Raw genomic sequence first — 20,437 nt, 5'->3', positions numbered from 1 at the left:
CTGCATGCTTGGGCTCCCTGATTAATTTGCCCATCATTTGACTGCACTGGTGCTGTGGTGCAGGCCGCCTACTCTGGAGACCACGCATGCTTCTTTTAAAGCAAAAGACTCACTGTAAGACCTCTGCTTTATCTCCAAAAATAACTCCTTCAAGTTTTAATTGTTCTCTACTGATAAATAGCCATAATTGAAACAAAAATCCTTTCTTTTTTTAAGCTTTTAGAGATACGCCGTGAAAACAGGCCCTTCGGCCCATGGAGACGGTGCCGACCAGCGATCACCCATACATTAGTTCTATGTCCTAAACCCCAGGGATAAATCACAGAAGCCAATTAACCTTAAAAACCTGCATGTCTTGAGAAAGTGGCCAGAAACTGGTGCACCCAGAGGAAAACCACAGGGTCACAGGGACAACGTCCAAACTCCATACAGACAGCACCAGAGGTCGGGATCAAACCTGGGTCTCTGGAACCGTAAGGCAGGGCCTCTACCGCTGCGTCCACATTACATCGCTTTTCTGGTAACTATTTTCAGATATAATATGTATGACTTTACACTAAATTTGAGTTTGGGCAAAATCATGACTGGCCTCAAAGTATCTAGTAACTAAAAATAGCAACATTAAAAAAAATACAATGCACTGGAGGAACATCTGCAGGTCAAGGAACATGTCAGGAGGCAGAGGGGTGGTCGCCCAGAGTCAAGACTGAAAAGCGCGAGGGTTTTATCGAATTACATTTTCTTTTCCACATTGCGTTTTGCTGTTCTTAAGTCACCTCCAGCTACGCGACCATGCACAGGAAGGGATGTATGCAGAGTTACCATTAACAACTAACCAGATTCTAACAGCACCTTGAAAGATAGCTCAACTGTGATGCCTGAAGGCAAAGCAACAATTGACAAATGCCAATGACAAATTTCTTCTGGAACGGGCAGGCTGCCTGTACAACTCATCCAAGGAGAACACAGGGGCAGATACCCAATCACCAGGTTATACAAATTTACAACAGCCGATGCGGAGCGACCAAACGTCAGAAGCATGAACTAAAAAAAAAATTGCTTTTAAGAAAGTGGGATGCAATCTTCCATGCACAATGCTGCCTGTCTGTTGCCTTTTTTGTTGGTAATTTCTCTCATTCAGGTGGGCATGATGTAAGAGGTAAAATTATCAAGTTGAAAAGCAGTGCGGATAAAAAAGCGAATCAGTCAGTGTTTTGTCTCAAAAGATTGAGCTGCAAGATTTGGAGGCACTACCAAGAGGTGTGCTGCAACATGGTATTGAAATGTGCCATATATTAAATGGCACTGCTGATATCAATTATTTTACAGTAAAGGGAAGAAACAGCTTGTGTAAAAATTGTGTAGAAAAGCATTTCAGAACAGCAGAGGAATTTTGTTTTGATCAACATCATTCCCTCTGGGGCAGTTGAGGAACCTTAGTTCAAGATTAAATTGGACATACTAGTACTCCGACAACAGAGAAGGTGGTCCTTAGGCTCACTGATTCCCTGCCAACCATGTTGGCATGATATACAATCCAAATACACTGATCCCATTATCAACTACTCCAAGACTCTACCACTCACCTACATACACCGAGCACTTTAAAGTGGACAGTTAATGTTACAACTTTGGATATATAGGAGATGACCAGAGCATTTGGAGACAACCTATAGGATCACAGGGAGAGTATGCAAACTCCACAAAAGCAGAGCTAGGAATTTCCTGATTAAACTTGGATCATTGGAGCTGTGTACCATATTCTTTATGGTGAAAATAAAATGGTTCCAAGTCAGCTGCTGGTATCTTGTCCACACCCTATTAAATATCTGGAGTGTGATGTTGGTAGTTATCAGCTAGATTTAACTATCATGCCATAAAAATCTCTACTTGAGTAAACTCTTGCAGATACAGGTTTGTAGATTAATTGGCGTGGTATATAGTACATATAAAATTGGCCCTAGTGTTGATTGCTGGTCGGGGGATTGCTGGTCGGTGCATACTCTGTGGGTCGAAGGGCCTGTTTCCACGCTGTATTTCTAAACTAAACTAAAATCTGCCCCTCTTTTGGCCGGGTATCAATTCTGCATTGTTCAATTTGTTCCTACAAAGTGTCTTAGATAATTTTGTTACATTAAACAGAGCTGTGATTTAAAGGCTGTGTGTTCCACAATGATCAGAGATATGTTTGCACTGAATAAACAGCTGCAGGAAAGATCCACCAGGGTTTGGCCTAAAATCAGCAATTCAGTTTCGAGGGGTCAATGACCCAGTCTGGGCTTGTTTCCCTTGGAGGGGAGGAGGTTAAGTGTGGACCTGATAAGAGGTGTACAAAATGATGAACGGCACAGATAATTGGAACTATTCCCCATGGCAGATGCCAACCTTTAGAGAGAATAGGTTTATGTTACAGGCAAGATGTTTTTCACCTTGAAGATGGTCGAGACCTGAAATGTTCTGCGAGTAGTAAGCATAGATTGCTAATTTTGAAGGAGGTCATGGAACAAGTGGTAAAATACATTAGTATGGATGGGCATGTGATGGTTGGCATGGACACAGTACGGGGTGATCACTGGTCAGCGAGGTGGGCAGAAGGGATAGTTTCTTTGTTGTATAAAGTCACACGAGTCTAAAACTGCTCATCTTTCTAATCCACATTCAATTTCAAGATTCCTCATGAGAGCCTGGGAAATTCATCAATTGCACTGAGAGAAACGAGAGACATATAATTTTCTCTAGAAAGATAGAAATTATATTCTATTTTGCAGACTCTGTTCACATCTCTGCTACCATTACTTGACTGCCTGCGGTTGCAATTAAATCTTATTTTAGTTTTTATTCCCCCCGTCTATTGTGAATGCATTCAAACTGGATTGACATCATATTTCTCTTGAATGCAGTCATTAATATTTTGTGGGTGGGGGGGTGGGGTGGGCGAGAAGATCTCGCTCCCAACTCTGCAGTAAATAAAAGCTGGAACAAATTTCCATCTGTAATAGAAATGTGAAATTTCACGACTCCTGTTGCAAGGATGTCAACGTGTAAAGCATTTGCGAGAAGACCTGCCATAATTCTGCCTTTGGATAAGAGAGAGATTTTGGCAATGAAAGTATACTGTGGAAGGGAGGCACAGGTTTTGCAAACTGAAAATTCGATGCTCTAAAAGCAAAGTCCCATAAATGTAGAAACAGATTTTAATATCAGTACTAATGCACATTTTACAATCCACTTCTCAATAGTTCCTCTTGTTGGATTGTGAATTTACATGGCAAACAGAAACTCAGTGGGTCAGACAGCATCTGTGGTGGGTGTCAGGAGTTATTGGGAGAAGGCAGGTGAAAGGGGTGGAGAGGGATAGATAGATCAGCCATGATTGAATGGTGGAGTAAACTTGTTGGGCTAAATGGCCTAATTCTGCTCCTATAATGTATGAATTAGACACACGACGTTTCAGGTGAGACCTTTCTTCAGACTCAACAAATCAGAAGAAAATGACGCTGATCCATTTCCCGCCACAGACATTGCCTGACCTGCTGAGTTCCTCCAGCACTTTGTTTTTTACTCAGGTTTCCAATATCTGCACACTCTTGCATCACCTGTGATTATGAAGGGATAGAGCATGGTTCCCAACCTGGGGCAAATTTACCCCCGGGGGGGTAAATTTTGTCTACCCAGGGGGTAAATTCATTGATTCTGGATTTGTACATGTTTTTTCTCATTGACTGACTGTGTTTGGTTCTGGTATACTGGTAAATGTTCATCATTAGTTGTTCCTAAATAAGTGAAATAACATTGTTATGCGCTATTAAAGTTGCCTGGGGTAAACGGAAAGAAAAAGGTTGGGAACCCCAGGGATAGAGTGAGATACAAGGAGATATGTACAAGACTAGTGAAAGGCTATCTCCAATATTAGGAGAGTTTCGGACCAGAAGCCATACCTACAGAATAAAAGGATGTACCTGTAGAAAGGAGATGAGGAGGGATATCTTTGGTCAGAGGGTGGTGAATCTGTGGAAATTCATTGCCACCAACGGCTGTGGGGGCCAAGGCAATGGATATTTTTTAAGGCGGAGATTGACAGATTCTTGATTAGTACGGGTGTCAAGGGTTATAGGGAGAAGGCAAGAGAATGGGGTTGAGAAGGAAAGAGACCAGCCTTGATTGAACAGCAGAGTAGACTTGATGTGCTGAATGGCCTGATTTTGCTCCCAGAACTTACATCATGCAGTTTGTGCGGCAGGCTGTGTCATTCCATGGTAATAAATAACTTGTCTTGGGATACAAATCCTTTTAATGTTAGCCTCTCCTGTGCACTGGTGATTGAAAGGGTGTCATGGGACAAGGCAGACCCCAAATTTAATTCCAGTCCTGTCGAGAGATCGCTGAACTGACAGGGTCCACGGCTAGTGCAGGTATTAACCTCTGTACCCCCTAGCTTCACTCAGAAACAACACTAATGTGTTCCGGTTCCCTCTCTGGGACTTGCTCCAGCAGCACACTATTGGAGAGTGACACATATAATCAGCAAGAATGGCACATTTTGCAAGCAATTTCTATTTATTTATTTTCAGTGACATTCGTCAAAAAAAAGACTGTCAATCCTGCTGAATAATACTGAGCAGTCAGTCAGTTTACCCTTGGAGCCTTACCTCCCAAAGTATAAATAACAGTTTTTATGGATTGAAATCGATAGTCTTGAAGCTCGTTTTGGAAAACCACAAATTCCCCTCTCTAATCCTGCAGCATTTACAATATAAAGCTTGCATTATAAACTACAAAATGAATTGTGATGAGAAAGCAACTACATGGCTGAAAATCTTATGAGTGCTGAAATTACTGTAAATATTAAGCAGGTTAGGCAGTACCTGAAGAATAAGATATTGTTAGTATTTCAGGTCAATAACCTTGGATCAGGCATTCGGAGTTAGAGATGTAACAGATTCTAGGATAGAGACAGAGAAATGTTGGAAAGTAAAGAAAATAGATTCTGTGAAAGGGTTAAATGAAGTGAGATTTTTAGAAGATGTTTATGAATCATAAATTTCAGTTTATGTTTAGTTCAGAGATACAGCATAGAAACGGGCCCTTCGGCCCACCGAGCGTGCCGACCAACCATCGCCTGAACACTAGTTCTACCCTACACTTGAGGGACAATTTACAGAACCCCATTAACCTACAAACCTACACGTTTTTTGGAATGCGGAAGGAAACCGGAGCACCCGGAGAAAACCCACAGGGTGACCATGCAAACCCCACGCAGACAGCACCCGTAGTCAGGATCAAACCCGGGCCTCTGACACTGGAAGGCAGCATCTTCGCCACTGCACCACCATGCCTCCTCTTCTACCTCAGGATCAAATCTGGATCTCTAGCATTGCAACGCAGCAGCGTTGGCAGAGCAATGTTGGCACAGCATTTGTGGCACAGATTAGGTTTTGTGCAGCCAACTCTATTCTAAGTAAATCTATAATGTAATCAATTAACTTGGGCCGAATCTAAATCTTTCAAACTTGGATTTCTCTCATTGGCCAGAGGTTGAAAATGCAGTCCAATTCTCACAGATCAAGAAAGTCACCAAAGATTTTCCAAATCTGCCGAGCTTATATTTTTACCCTAATTCTTTTCTGCATTCACTCTTGCCCAGCTCCCCACCTTTGTCACGTTCACCACTTCTGGGTTGAATTAAAACTCGCTGCAACTCTGAACTACTCCGAGTACTGACGATCGATTCTCGACCCTAAGTTTTAGTCTGGATCTTCCGATTTAGTAAAAAGATCAACTTTCTGCTTGTAACTGCTGGTTTACACTGGTGGAAATTTAAGACTTGCAAGCAAAAGTAGAGGTCCCACATATCTGCTCTGCGGATCATGATCTTAGCATGACAATATGCCATTGCTGGACTTCTCATGTTTCATATAGTGTCACTTTCCTTAGGATACGCAAGGTGGCCATTTGGCCCATCGAGTTTGTGCCTTTCCTCAGAGCACCCATCATTCCCATTCCACCATTTTGTTTAGTTTAGTTGTGAGATATGGCGCGGAAACAGGCCATTCAGTCCACCGAGACCGCGTCGGCCAGCGATCCCCATTCACTAACGCTATTCTACACACTAGGGACAAATTACAATTAACCTACAAACCTGTACATCTTTGGAATGTGGGAGGAAACCAGAGCACCCAGAGAAAATCCATCTGTTTACGGGGAGAACGTACAAACACCGGACAGACAGCACCCATAGTCAGGAATAAGTCTGGGTCACTGGCGATGTAAGAGCAACTCTACCGCTGTGCCACCATGCCGCTCTCTCAGTTGAAAATATATTGGTGGTCTTTCATCATCATTGGATCGAAATCTTGGGCTTCTTACCCGACAACACTGTGGAAGTACCTTCACTTGAATGGCTTCAGCAGTTCATAATGATGGCTGACTATATTGTTACATAATCTTCCCAGACTCCAAAGACGTACAGTTTTGTACAAGTATTACGTACAGTTTTGGTCTCCTAATCTGAGGAAAGACATTCTTGCCATAGACGGAGTGCCGAGAAGGTTCACCAGACTGATTCCTGGGATGTCAGGACTTTCATATGAAGAAAGACTGGATAGACTCGGCTAGTACTTGCTAAAATTTAGAAGATTGAGGGGGATCTTATAGAAACGTTCAAAATTCTTAAGGGTTGGACAGGCTAGATGCAGGAAGATTGTTCCCGATGTTGGGGAAGTCCAGAACAAGGGGTCACAGTTTAAGGATAAGGGGAAGTCTTTTAGGACCAAGATGAGAAAAACTTTTTTCACACAGAGAGTGGTGAATCTGTGGAATTCTCTGCCACAGAAGGTAGTTGAGGCCAGTTCATTGGCTATATTTAAGAGGGAGTTAGATGTGGCCCTTGTGACTAAATGGATCAGGGGGTATGGAGAGAAGGCAGGTACAGGATACTGAGTTGGATGATCAGCCATGATCATATTGAATGGCGGTGCAGGCTCGAAGGGCCGAATGGCCTACTCCTGCACCTATTTTCTATGTTTCTATGTACCCGTTTGTAGGTTTAATTGGCATGGTAGAATTATAAATTGTCCCTCGTGTGTGTAGGATAGTGCTAGCGTGCAGGGATTGCTGGTTGGCGCGGACTTGGTGGACCGAAGGGTCTGTTTCCGCACTGCATCTCTAAACTAAACACGCCTTTCTAATTTGAACATTTCTGCTCTGTGGAGGATGAGGTTGAAAGGATTGAGGATACAAAGCTGAAATTATAGCCTAAATGGGAGATGAATCCAGGATTGAGTTTTGCTGCACTTGCGTGGAACATCAAATTCTCCTTAAATATTCTGCATTCTATTACAACACCTTGCAAATCCTGTTGTGCAGTCAGACTAAGCCATTAAACTCAATGTAGGAATATCTATGTATCCATTTATCAGCAGCTTGCAGTCTTTTTGCTAATGGTAAAATTAAATAGAATTTTCAATGTGACATCTCATTTAGCTTTTAACAGGTTATTTCCATTTATTACCATCTGTGTGGGTCATGCTGGATTTTAGCCGGAGCTTATATAAACCAGCCTGCCTTTGTGTCAGTCTCTTAATGGGAAATAAAACCTGTCTTGGTGGATTTAGCCCGGCTCCCGTCACTTTCTTTAGATTAGCTGACAGAGGATGTCCTTTTCAAGCTTTCACAGCAGCTATTAGCACAATGGAAAGGAAAATCTGGCTTGATGCACCAAGCAAATTATCAAAAGCAGTAGCCAAACTATGACATATACTGCACAACTCAACGGCCTGAATCTGCAGTTAGCCACAAAATGTGGACTAAAACAGGATGGAACAGGAGCCCTGCAACCTTTTAATCAGGAGCCTCAGGAATCCACGCACCCATGTATGGGGAATGACTTCCATGCTTCCATTTATGCTTTTCACATGAGGATGAGGGGTGATCTTATCGAGGTGTACAAAATCATGTGAGGAATAGATTGGGTAAACACACAGCCTTTTGCCCATAGTAGGGGGAATTGAGAATCAGGGGGCCTAGGTTTAAGGTGAGGGGGGAAGGATTTAATAAGAACCTGAGGGGTACCTTTTTTTTAAACACAAAGGGTGGTGGGTGTATGGAATGAGCTGCCGACGGAGGTAGTTGAGGCAGGCACAATCGCAATATTTAAGAAACATTTAGACAAGTACATGGATAGGACAGGTTTAGAGAAATATAGGCCAAACACAGACAGATGTAGATAGGACATGTTGGCCAGTGAGGGCAAGTTGGGCCGAAGAGCCTGTTTCCACATTGTAAGCCTCTATGACTATGACATTATCTGGGTAAGCTGCAGATTCTCAGGCATCTGGAAGGCAATTGCTGCAGTCACATGCGACACGTAAAATTATATGTCTAATAGAGCTCTTAGAAAGAGCATTTCTCAAATGGATAAACACAAAGTGCTGGAATAACTCAGCGTGTCAGTCAGGCAGACTTGCATCCACTGAGTTACTCCAGTACTTTGCATCTATCTTTGGTATAAACCAGCATCTGCAGTTCTTTGTTTCTACTTTTTATATACGGAGCTGGTTCAGTGGCTTTAGGTGGCCCAGTGGCAACGGTCTCGGGTCGGATGTGGAATTCGACACACGTATCCAAGATGGAGTCAGAAGAGGTAGACATCAAGGGAAAGGAATAGGAGCTAGATTGTATCATTCAATATTGAGTCGTACAGCATGGAAACAGGCCCTTCGGGCCAACTTGCCCATGCTGGCCAAGTTGCCCCATTTAAACTAGTCCCACCAGCCCGCATTTGGCCCATATCGCTCTAAACCCTTCCTATCCATGTACCTATCCAAATGACTTTCAAATGTAGTTGTAGTACATGCCTCAACAACCTCCTCTGGCAGCTCGTTTCTTATATCCAGCAACTTCTGAGTGAAAAAGATGCCCCTCATGTACCTATTACATCTTTCCCATCTTATATTAAACCTACGACCTATGGTTCTTGATTCCTCACTCTGGATAAAAGACTATAAATATATGCTGATATATTTGCACCACTAGTGCACTGGAGCTCCAGTATACCCCTCCTTGCCTGAACCCTCCCTCTCAGTGTTGAAAGCCCTCTCACTTGACACACCCGATCCGAAGGTACAAAGCAATTGTAGTTATGCCTGCCAGCCATTCTTACATCCCCCTTACCCACCTGAACCACTTTACCAGCTTTGAGCCATCCTCACACCACCATTGCCCTGCCACTTCTCCAACCTCATCCTCGGACCCAAGTGGCTTTATCGCTATCCTCTTCCAGTGGCGCAGAGTAGAGTTGCTGTCTTACAGCGCCAGAGACCCGGGTTCAATCCTGACCAAGGATGCTGTCTGTAAGGAATGTACACGTTCTCCCTGTGATCGCATCGGTTTTCTTTCTGTGCTCCGGTTTCCATCCACACTCAAAAGACAGACAGTTTTGTAAGTTAACTGGCTTCGATAAAATTGTAAATTGTCCCTAGTGCTCTTGTACAGGGTGATCGCTAGTCGGCGCGGGCTCGGTGGGGTGAAGAACCTTTTTCCGTGCTGTAGCTCTAAAAAGACCCAACTCACAGGGAACGCATTTCTCATCTCACACACGTTCAGTGTCCGTTTAGTTGCTCATGCAGCTTTGGCACCAACCATACTTTGCAGAATAGTCTGAGGGACTCCTGACTGAGACAACCATTGCTGCCACTGCAATGCCCATTAAATGCAGACTCCCAGGCAAACCTTCCACAAACCCTGTGATCAATGGATGGCAACAGCAACCCCATGAACTTTATCAATCTTTGACTTTAACTCCTGCAACAAACTCTGTTTAGAACTTAATTTGATGTTGACGTTTAAACATACAATCATCGAACCACTAAAAGCTGATTTAAAGCAAACTAAATTTTTTTAAAGTTATTTCAAAACCATCATTCCACAATGAGTATTATTAAGGCAGTTTATGGTAAATATTTCATTGGACGACATCAATGACCAAGGAACACTACAGGACTGCTCAATCTTAACATCAAGTCACTTCTGAAAGAGATGGTGCTCTAAACATCATGCACTTCTGAAAGATTAGTCCTCCACAGTATTGTGTAGGCTTTAGTAACTCTGGTATTACTCTACACTTACTTGTACACGGCATTGCCCTGGGATCCGAATCTGCTCTGTCGTAACTTTTTTCACAGGTACATTGGGATGAGCTCTCTTGAGGCGAGTAGCTATGAGGTGGGCACTTCATGCAGTATGCATCCATGGAGGAAGCCTTGTAAAAACCAGGCCGGCAGGCTAGAAACAAAGCAAAAGAAGCTGTTAAAACACGTTCACACAAATCATTATAAATTACTTCAGTACTGGTGTAGATCCATTGCACCAGTGTTATATGCTCTGTATAAACCTGCTCTTAATTCTTTTTACCATCAGTAACCGAGACCTGTAACAAGAACACATACAACTCAAAATATTCAACACAGACCTCAACAGTAACAAAAGCTTCATGATTTTCACATACAAAAATAAAATCACCTACCATTTCCCAGCAAGGCACAAAGTGCCAACAAAAGTTTTAATTAACTTGCAAAAGGAAGAGCACAGGAGGAATCATTCACACAGAGGCACAGATATGATTGAACATAACTGGAAATATGGGTGACCCAAGTGTACGGCTCAATGTAATTCTTACACTCTTGAACTTCAGTATGATTGTGCATATGCATAGTAAAGGGCCTGTCCCACTCAAGCGATTTTTTCGGTGAGTGCCGGCGACTGTCACAGTCGTAGCAGGTAACCGAAAAAGCGGTGACTGGACCCCCCCCCCCTCCCCCACACGACAATGTCTACGACAAGCTATGACAACCTACCTCTAGTCGACGTCAAGCTACAGCAAGCTACCGACAACCGGCGACCCATTAGGACGACCTAATGCCGGTCGTCCACCTACGACCACACAGGCGACAACCTACGACAACCAAAGTCAACCTACGTCCACCGGTGACAAGCTATGGCAAGCAACGACCCGGTCGGTGACAACTGAAGACAATTCAGTCGCCAGTACCTGTCACCGGTTGACGTAGGTTTACATAGATAGTCGCCAATGGAATTCACCAAAGTCAGCACCCGGAGACAACTAACGTCACCGGGCGACAACCTGCGTCATCCTGGCGACAGCACCTACGACAGGAGAAGACAAGCTACGTCAAGCCCACAGTCACCGAAACCTTTTGAACAATTAAAAAATCCAGCGGCGACCAGAAAAACGTTACGACTCTTTAGGCGATTTGAGGAAGCTACTCAAGACCATACAGGCTTCACCCCACGACCATGTGACAACAGCCTAGTCATCTGTAATCGACGAAAAAATTGCCTAAGTGGGACAGGGGCTTAAGATGATATCGATGTGGAGTTGGTCAGTAGCACTAAGTTCCTGCGGGTGCAGATCACGAACAGTCTGACCTGGTCACAAAACATCGCATCACTAGTTAAGAGAACACAGCAGCGGTTGCACTTTCTGCGCCAGATGAGAAGAGCTCACCTCCCCCATCCCGTCCTCACCACTTTCTACAGGGGCACCAAAGAGAGCATTTTGACCAGCTGCATCTCTGTCTGGGGACTGCAAAGCCTCCGACTGGAAGTCCGTGCAGAGAGTGGTGAGGACGGCTGAAAAAAATCATTGGGACTTCTCTTCCTTCAATTGCGTGCACACGTTGCTTGTCCACGGCCAACAGCGTTATAGAAGACCTCACACATCTCCATCACGGACTGTTCACTCTGCTGCCCTCGGGCAAAAGGTATCGCAGTATAAGGAGCAGAACGGCCAGGTTTTACAACAGCTTCTTCCCCCGAGCCATCAGACTCTTGAATTCCATATAATGTGCTGCCACTATTATCTATTTTATCTTTTTATCTATTTTTTCCTTTTGTTATTTTATGTTGCACGGTGAGCCAGATGCTACAACATTTCATTCAGACTTGCATTTGTTGGTGTATTTTTGAATGACAATAAAGCCTTTGATTGATTGATTGATTGATTGAACTGTACACAAATAGGCCAAGGTACATGTGACAATAAAGTACCATTCAACATGAATTAAATAGCTAAAATAAATGTCACACAACAGCATGAATTTGCTCAAATCCAATGATTCTCTCCATTACCAAGCTGTGTAATCAGATTTAAGAACATATAAATTAGGAGCAGAATTCAGCTACTTGGCCCCTCAAGCCCCCTACTGACTTTAGAGATACTGTGTGGAAATAGGCTCTTCGGCCCACTGAGTCTGCGCTGACCAACGATCCCTGTACACTAACATTATCCTACACACTTTTTACAGAAGTCATTTAACCCACAAACCCAAGATGGACACAAAATGATGGAGTAACTTAGCTGGACAGGCAGCAACTGTGGAAAAAATGAATGGGTGACGTTTCGGGTCAAGACCCTTCTTCAGACTGATGTCAGGGGAGAGGGAGGTACATAGATAAGGAAGTGCAAGGTGTGAAACCAGGGCAAGACGGGTGGAGATCAAGGAAAATGTAGAATAGATCATTGTTACCTGGGAGAAGATAACAACAAAGCACTCGGAGACAGTCGGACTGGTTGGAGAACTAGGAAGGGGGAGGGATGGGGAGAGGGGAATACAAGGGTTACTTGAAGTTAGAGAAGTCAATGTTCACACTGCTGGGGTGACATCAGTCTATGACGTTTTGCATCTATCTTTTGTTTTCTATCTTGTTTAGTCCAGAGATACAGTGTGGAAACAGGCCACCAAGTTCATGCCGACCAATGACCATCCGTTCACATTAGTTCTGTTATCCAACTTTTTCATCCATAGTTACACACTAGGGGCAATTCACAGAGGCCAATTAACCAACAAACCCACACGCCTTTGGCATGCGCAAAGAAACTGGAGAACACAGAGTAAACCTACGCAGTCACAGGATGAATGTACATACTCCACACACACGGTATTGGGGATCAGAATTGAACTAGAGTCTCTGGCATTATGAGGCAGCTGCTCTACCAGTTGTACCACTGAGCAAAGGTATTGACCAAGGGTGATATAGCATCCACAATCTTCCTACTGAGACGTATTATCGTGCGCTCAACTTTATTGAGCCAAGATAGAAATAAAGCATGATCTATTACAATATCACAGGTTGACAATCAAAAATGGCAGATATATTGCTACTTTAGCACTAAGTTTTGGGAAACATCCAGACAATGTTACAAGCAGGCAGAACATAAAAAGTGATCAATTAAGACAACTCTTCAATGACTGTGACTTCTTCTGCTAGTGCAATGAGAAACATTGAGCCCTTGCAATAACTGCTTGCCCCTTACTTTAGTTCACTTTAGTTTCAAAAGATAGATTGCAATAAATAGACCGGAAGATGGTGGAAAAACTATTTTAGTCAGCTGGATCTCCTTCCCAGACAAGTCTTAGAATAAAGATCCGTCTCCAGATCTCCCCAGCACAAATGTCATAGCATTTCAGACTACAGTCGGGAAGGATGATTGAACCATTGACGAGGGATCACGAGGGACATTGCTGCATGCATGAGCTGAATGGTCAAATGCAATTTTCATGTGCTTTATTACAGCTCAGAGTTCAACTAGAGGTGGTTCTGCTCTCAAGTTCATCACTGCATGTTTGTATTCTCAATCCTGGATGAAACCTAGTTTTTCCACAAGTTATCAACGGTTCAACTCCAATGGCAACAATACTCACATTTTCCACAAAAAGGACGTAAGGAAGCTATGGCGGATGTGACACCTCCCACCATTGTGCAGTGACATTTAGTCACATACCAAGTAAAAGTCTAACACTAAATTTAGTGAGTCATAAATTAACTGAACAATTAATATTTGTGATGAAGCTACAGTCGGGGCATTTTAAATACTTTAAGCATATGGTGACCTTTTTGGGCCATTGTCATTATGACAGGAAATATTTAGGAATATCAGCATAATTGAACTTTTTACAACCTATAACAGTTTTTAAACAAATTATCAAAAATTATGCCAGCACATATTGGCGTAGCGAAAGCAAGTCAAAGAGACAAAACTAGGCGGTTTAACCAGGCATCATGTTCGGCACAAACATTGTGGGCTGAAGAGCCTGTTCCTGTGCTGTTCTGTTCCATGTTAAAAAAAAAGCTCCACCTGGCAGGATCAGTCTTGGCGCTGGGAGCAAATTAGTGGAAGGAGAAAAAAGCAAGCCGAAGGATTTAAAAAACAAAGTGAGAGGAATGGATTGGGTAGATGTACAGAGTCTCTTGCCCTGAGTAGGTGAATCGAGGACCAGAGGAATAGGTTTAAGGTGAAGGGGAAAAGATTTAATAGGAATCTGAGAGGTAACTTTTTTACACAAAAGGTGCTGGATGTATGGAACGAGCTGCCAGAGGAGGTAGTTAAGGCCGGGACTATCCCAGAATTTAAGAAACAGTTAGGCAGGTACATTGGTAGGACAGGTTTGGAGAGATATGGGCCAAATGCAGACAGGTGGCACTAGTGCAGTTGGGACATGTTAGCTTGGGTGGGCAAGTTGGGTCGAAGGGCCTGTTTCCACGCTACACAGTTCTATGATTCAAGTGTGTGTGGAATTCAAAAGGAAGCAAGCCATCCTGACAACTCACTAAGTTCTGCTTCTGATCTGTAAAAGAGAGGCAAATATGCCAGACACAAAGAAACTGCAGATGCTGGAAAACCCAAAGGTTGGAGAAACTCAGTGGGTCAAATAGCGTCTGCAGAAGGACTGGATATGCAATGTTTTGGGCTCAAGAAAGGTCTCGATCCAAAATATCGTCTATTCATTCTCTTCACAGATGCTGCCTGTCCTAATGATTTCCTCCATCACTTTGTTTTTTGCAGACAAATATGCCGATTGGTTTCAGCATCCTCTGGTTAGATGAGGAGAAATTATTTAATCTGTCTAGAGCTAACTAGCAGTCTTTTGCAGAGAATGTATTCAGAATGCTGACTGAGGACTGGATCGCTGTGGTGCCAGCTATAATTAGATACCCACTGATACTCATCATCAATGATCATGCTTGCTTAATAGTCATTGAATACAGAGAGCATTCAGTACATGTAAACCATGTCTCAGTAAGGAAGTCAATTATTTTCAGATATGGATAAAACACAAAAGCAAACAAAAACAATAGGAAAGTGAGGACAATTGCGGCCATTGGGGTGGCACAGTGACGTGGCGGTAGAGTTGCTAGCTTACAATGCAGACCCGGTTTCAATCCTAACTACTGGTGCAGTCTGTGCAGAGTCTGTACGCTCTCCCTGTGACTGCGGATTTTGTTCGGGTGCTCCGGATTTCTCCCACTTTCCAAAGACATGCGGGTTTGTAAGTTAATTGGCCACTGTAAGTTGTCCCTAGGGTGCAGAATGTGAAACAGGTCTAACATAGAACCAGTGTACGGGTGATCGTCGATCAGAGCAGACTGTGTAGGCCGAAATGCCTGTTTCCACGCTGACATCACTAAAATAAATGCTTTGAAATAATGCGAAGTATGCAACTGCTTCAAAGAGAGTCAGGAACAATGAAATTCTTACTTGCACCAGCGCAACAGGCCTGCTGGTAACTGAGTTGCTTCAAGTATCAATGGTGGCCTTTGCTCTATCATACACTCAACATTGACCTTTTTATTAAAAAGGCATTGCGGTTTGACTATGAAGATTATTTCAACCAATGTACTCAAATGATGCACAGATGCTGTCACCATGATATGTGTTTAATTTTAGATCCTGACTTACAGCTAGACTCAGCAAGATGCCAGATCACATTTTAATGCCTTGCTCCACGCCTGGGACAACTGTAGTGTGCAATCTATACAATGTGTAGAATCCACAGAATCTTCCTCTACACAAAGTGCGTTGATTTTTATTTTAATCCAGCTGCGATTTAGATTCATTCAGCCAAAATTGGTTGATTTAAATTTTCTATTTCCTTTGTTGAAAGGTGCACTGCTGTCAGGGTTTGTGTTACAGAGCAGGGAGCACTGATTGTAATGGGCAAAGCTCCACTTACAATTTGGCAATGGACCCAGATTTTGTCAAGAGAGATGCATGTGCAGGGACAGGGCAGGACAGCACCGAGACTAGGAAGAGGAAAAGTGCAGTTGAAACAAATCCAGTATTGATCAGGTACCTTCGGCTGGCTTCTTCCGCTTCCTGCAAAGAATAAATCCTTCCACTTTCCTATGACGTTATTGCCAGCAGGTACTCTGCATGCCAACAACAAAGTTCTTCTTTTGTCAACCAGGCGGCACGGTGGCACAGCGGTAGAGTTGCTGTCTCACAGCGGCATAGACATGGGTTCAATACTGACTATGGGTGCTTGTCTGTACGGAGTTTGTACCTTCTCCCCGTGACCTGTGTGGGGTTTCTCCGAGATCTTCAGTTTCCTCCCACTCTCCAAAGACGTACAGGTTTGTAGGTTAATTGGCTTGGTATAAAAATGTAAAATTGTCCCTAGTGTGTGTAGGATAGTGTTAATATGCGGGGATCACTGGTCAGTGAGGACTCTGTGCCGAAGGGCCTGTTTTCGCGCTGTATCTCCAAACTAAACTAAACCAAAAGCAAAACGTTAGCTAACATTTGAAAGCATTTTACAGAGTACTAACAAATATAAACCCTTCAAGAAATATTTTTAAATCCACTATAATTTCCAATCACTCCATCATGCCCGATCTAGCTCCAAGCTTTCACTTCAATCGATGTTTAGAGTTTACTGAATAAAAAGCTTGAGCACCATGCTGTTGGCTTTGAAAGTGTTGGAATTAATGCATGAGAGTATGTTGGGGATGTTTAACTTCACTTCACACCTGCTCTGCAGTAATGGTGTGTATTTTTGATGTGAAGGAATGAAGCAGATGGTAAACCCACTCGAGTAAATTCAACCCCATATTTTCTGAGTGTCTCGAAATTAGATGACATTTTTAAATCAGAGCAAGTCTCACTCCAGCTAAGTGGGATTTAGCAAGGGAGAATGTCAGAGGATAATTGAATGTTAAAATTACCAGCATGGCAAAAGAATGATGTGAATGTTAAGGCTTTTGCTCACTGACAAATTGATTGCATGTGAAAGGAATAAGGGAAGAGAAAATAAGTTCTGCAATGTTCAATCAACTCCGTGGTTGAGTGGGGCCGCATCAACCACCTGTTGCTCAGTGCCAACAAGACCAAAGAACTGAGCAGCACAGTGGCGCAGCTGGTAGAGCTGCTGCCTCTTAACGCGAGAGAGCTGGTTTAATGCTGACCCCGGGTGCTGTCTGTGTGGAGTTTGCACATTCTCCTTGTGACTGTGTGGATTTCCTCCGAGTGCTCCGGTTTTCTCCCACATCCCCAAGATGTGCGTTTTCAGGTTAATCGGCCTCTGTGAAATTCCCCATATCATGCAGCGAGTGGGTGAGAAAGTGTACACATAGATCTAGTGTAAACGGGTGATCGAATGGTCGATGTGGACTAAGTGGGCCTGTTTCCATGCTGCATCACTAAACTAAATGAATTGTCAACTTCAGAAAGGGGAAGTTGGGAGACTATGCAGCAATTTCCATTGTGGGTCAGTCGTGGAGAGATAGCAGCTTCAAATTCACAGGTGTTAACATATCAGATTACCCTGGACGGCACAATGGTAGAGTTGCCACCTTACGGCACCAGAGACCTGGGTTCAATCCTGACTCTAGCTGCTGTCTGTACCACGTTTGTACATTCTCCATGTGACCAAGTGGGTTTTTACTGGGTGCCCCCGATTCCTCCCCACTCCAAAGACATATGGGTTTGTAGGTTAATTGGCTTCTGTAAAATTATAAATTGTCCCTAGTGTGTAGGATAGTGTTAGTATACGGGGTGATTGCTGGACGGCACGGACTCAGTAGGTCGAAGGGCCCGTTTCCACACTGTATCTCTAAAGTTTAAAGTGTTCTGGGCTAATCACATAAATGCAATCACAAAGAATGTGTGCCAGCATGCCTATTTTCTTAGAAGTTAAATGAAATTCGGTGCATCTCCGAATACTCTACAGATGCACAATAGAAAGTATCCTGACAGATTGCATCATGGCCTGATACAAGGTCATAAGGTCATAAATGATAGGAGCAGAATTAGGCCATTCGGCTTAAGTCTACTCCGCTATTCAAGCATGGCTGATCTGTCTCTCCCTCCTAGCCCCATTCTCCTGTCTTCTCCCCATAACCCCTGACACCTGAACTAATCAAGAATCTATCTATCTCTGCCTTACATATGGAAATTCCAAAGCATAGGAAGGCAAGAGATGACAGAGAGTGTTGGACTCCCCTCCATTGAAAGCATCTACACGAGGCACTGCGTCAAGGTGATATCTATCACCAGGATCCCCACCATCCGAGTCATGCCCCCTTCTCTTCACTACTACCAGGCCGGAGGCACAGAAGCTTTAAGTCCCAGAGCAACGTTCAGGAACAGCTACTTATATACATTAGGTTCTTGAACCAACCTGCTCAACCTTAAACCTTCCTTGATAACAGAACCATGGACTTTTTTTTTACTAATTATGTTTTTCTATCTTTTTGCTTCCCCCCCCCCCCCCCCTGCAATCAATCAGAGGGAAATGAGATATGGAAGGGTCAAAAACATGTGATGTGTGAACATTTACTTTTGTCTGAGTCTATGTACCTGCAATGGTGCTGCAAGCAAGCTTTTTTCTTTGTACCTGTAACTCCCCATACTTATGCAGATGACAATAAACTTGACTTGAAACAATGTTACAGCTCTGCCATGAAAGAGAACTGAAAGCTCTTCCTATGAAATCTAACATTAAAAAAAATTGTAATGAATTCAATGTCCGAGCCATGTCTCATCAATCATAACCTTTCCTCACCAAGGCGAGTCATGCTAATCAATTATGCAAACTAAACTAAGATCTCACGGAGGTTTAGCACTTGGCTGCTCAAAAACTTGAAATCCCTCCAAACTGTTTTCTCCTACATGGGAGACACTGATTAAATATTAATGCCTCAGAGTCAGGCTTGTTTTTGCCAATCAATAGCTTTTAGAGTTAATGCCCCACGTTGCCTGGCTTTCAGAGAGACAGCACGAAAAAATAAACGCTAATGCAACAAATTATTTGATTGTGCCATACCTGCTGGAAGCGAATATATGGCTTCCTGGTTATGCCGTGAGTTATGGTATCTGGTTCACGAGCCTCGGAGCAACAGTGCGTTTTGGTGCATTTGAATAGAAGTATTATTTAATAAATATCAAGCGGCAAGGAAGCAAAGACTCTCCAATTAGCGAGCAAACCGCTGAGTAAAGATTTAGTGAACTAATTGGTAAGGAGAAGCCTATAGTTAATTTGGCAGATTAATAATCCAATGCTCCAGTAATTAATGACACATTGTCAGCTATTTAATACTGCTCTATTTTCTGATCTTCACTGTCGAACAACTCAGAGAAAAATGTAGGGAATGGCAGCGTCCCTTGTACACAGCCTTTTTTGACCCATTCAGAGAGGGGCGATGGAGCATCCTTAGCAAAAATGGCAGTCGGCAAAAAATCATCCCCATATTTGAGGATGTGGCACAGCAGTAGAGATGCTGCCTTGCAGCGCCAGAGACCCAGGTTCGATCCTGACTATGGGTGTTGTCTGTACAGAGTATTATGTTTTCCCGGTGACCACATAGGTTTTCAGCGGATGCTCTGGTTTCCTCCCACACTCCAAAGACATACAGGTTTGTAAGTTAATTGGCTTCGGTAAAATACAATTGGAAATTGTTCCTAGTGCGTGTAAGAAAGTACTAGTTTCCTGGGTGATCACTGGTTGGCATGGACTCGGTGGGACGAAGGGCCTGTTTCCACACTGCATGCCTAAAGTCTAAAATAAAATCTGATATATGCTTTATTTTGGCACAGACTATATTCTTTCCCAATGGACCCAGAGCGGACTGGATTCAGTGCAGACTGGCCCCAAGCAAAGCTTAGCACACTGCTCAGTCTGTCTTGCCACAATGCTGCACCTTATCTGCAACAATTGTTTTCCTAGAGTGGAGCCAATCCACAATATACAGTGGCTTGCAAATGTTTTCATACCCCTTGAACTTTTCCACATTTTGTCACGTTACAACCACAAACGTAAATGTATTTTATTGGGATTTTATGTGATAGACCAACACAAAGTGGTGCATAATTGTGAAGTGGAAGGAAAATGATACATGGTTTTCAATTTTTTTTACAAATACAAAACTGAAAAGTGTGGCGTGCAAAAGTATTCAGCCCCCCTGAGTCAATACTTTGTAGAACCACCTTTCGCTGCAATTACAGCTGCAAGTCTTTTGGGGGTATGTCTCTACCAGCTTTGCACATCTAGAGACTGAATTTTTTGCCCATTCTTCTTTGCAAAATAGCTCAAGCTCAGTCAGATTGGATGGAGAGCATCTGTGAACAGCAATTTTCAAGTCT

The 20,437-nt window shown here is 43.2% G+C and overlaps 1 protein-coding gene across 2 annotated transcripts in view; it reads right to left on the bottom strand.

Annotated features, from left to right (window-relative positions):
• Positions 1–20,437, bottom strand: part of LOC116979698 (ephrin type-A receptor 3-like) — a 269,657-nt gene that overhangs the window by 117,364 nt on the left and 131,856 nt on the right. For both annotated transcript variants that reach the window (XM_033031401.1, XM_033031402.1), the window contains exon 4: positions 10,126–10,281. In XM_033031401.1, coding sequence (XP_032887292.1) covers positions 10,126–10,281 — 156 coding nt within the window. The remainder of the gene's footprint in view (positions 1–10,125; positions 10,282–20,437) is intronic.

The sequence above is a fragment of the Amblyraja radiata genome, chromosome 13 (genome assembly GCF_010909765.2).
Source record: "Amblyraja radiata isolate CabotCenter1 chromosome 13, sAmbRad1.1.pri, whole genome shotgun sequence".
NCBI lineage: Eukaryota > Metazoa > Chordata > Chondrichthyes > Rajiformes > Rajidae > Amblyraja > Amblyraja radiata.
Note: the sequence above shows the minus strand (reverse complement) of the source record. Positions and strands in the feature narration are given on the sequence as shown.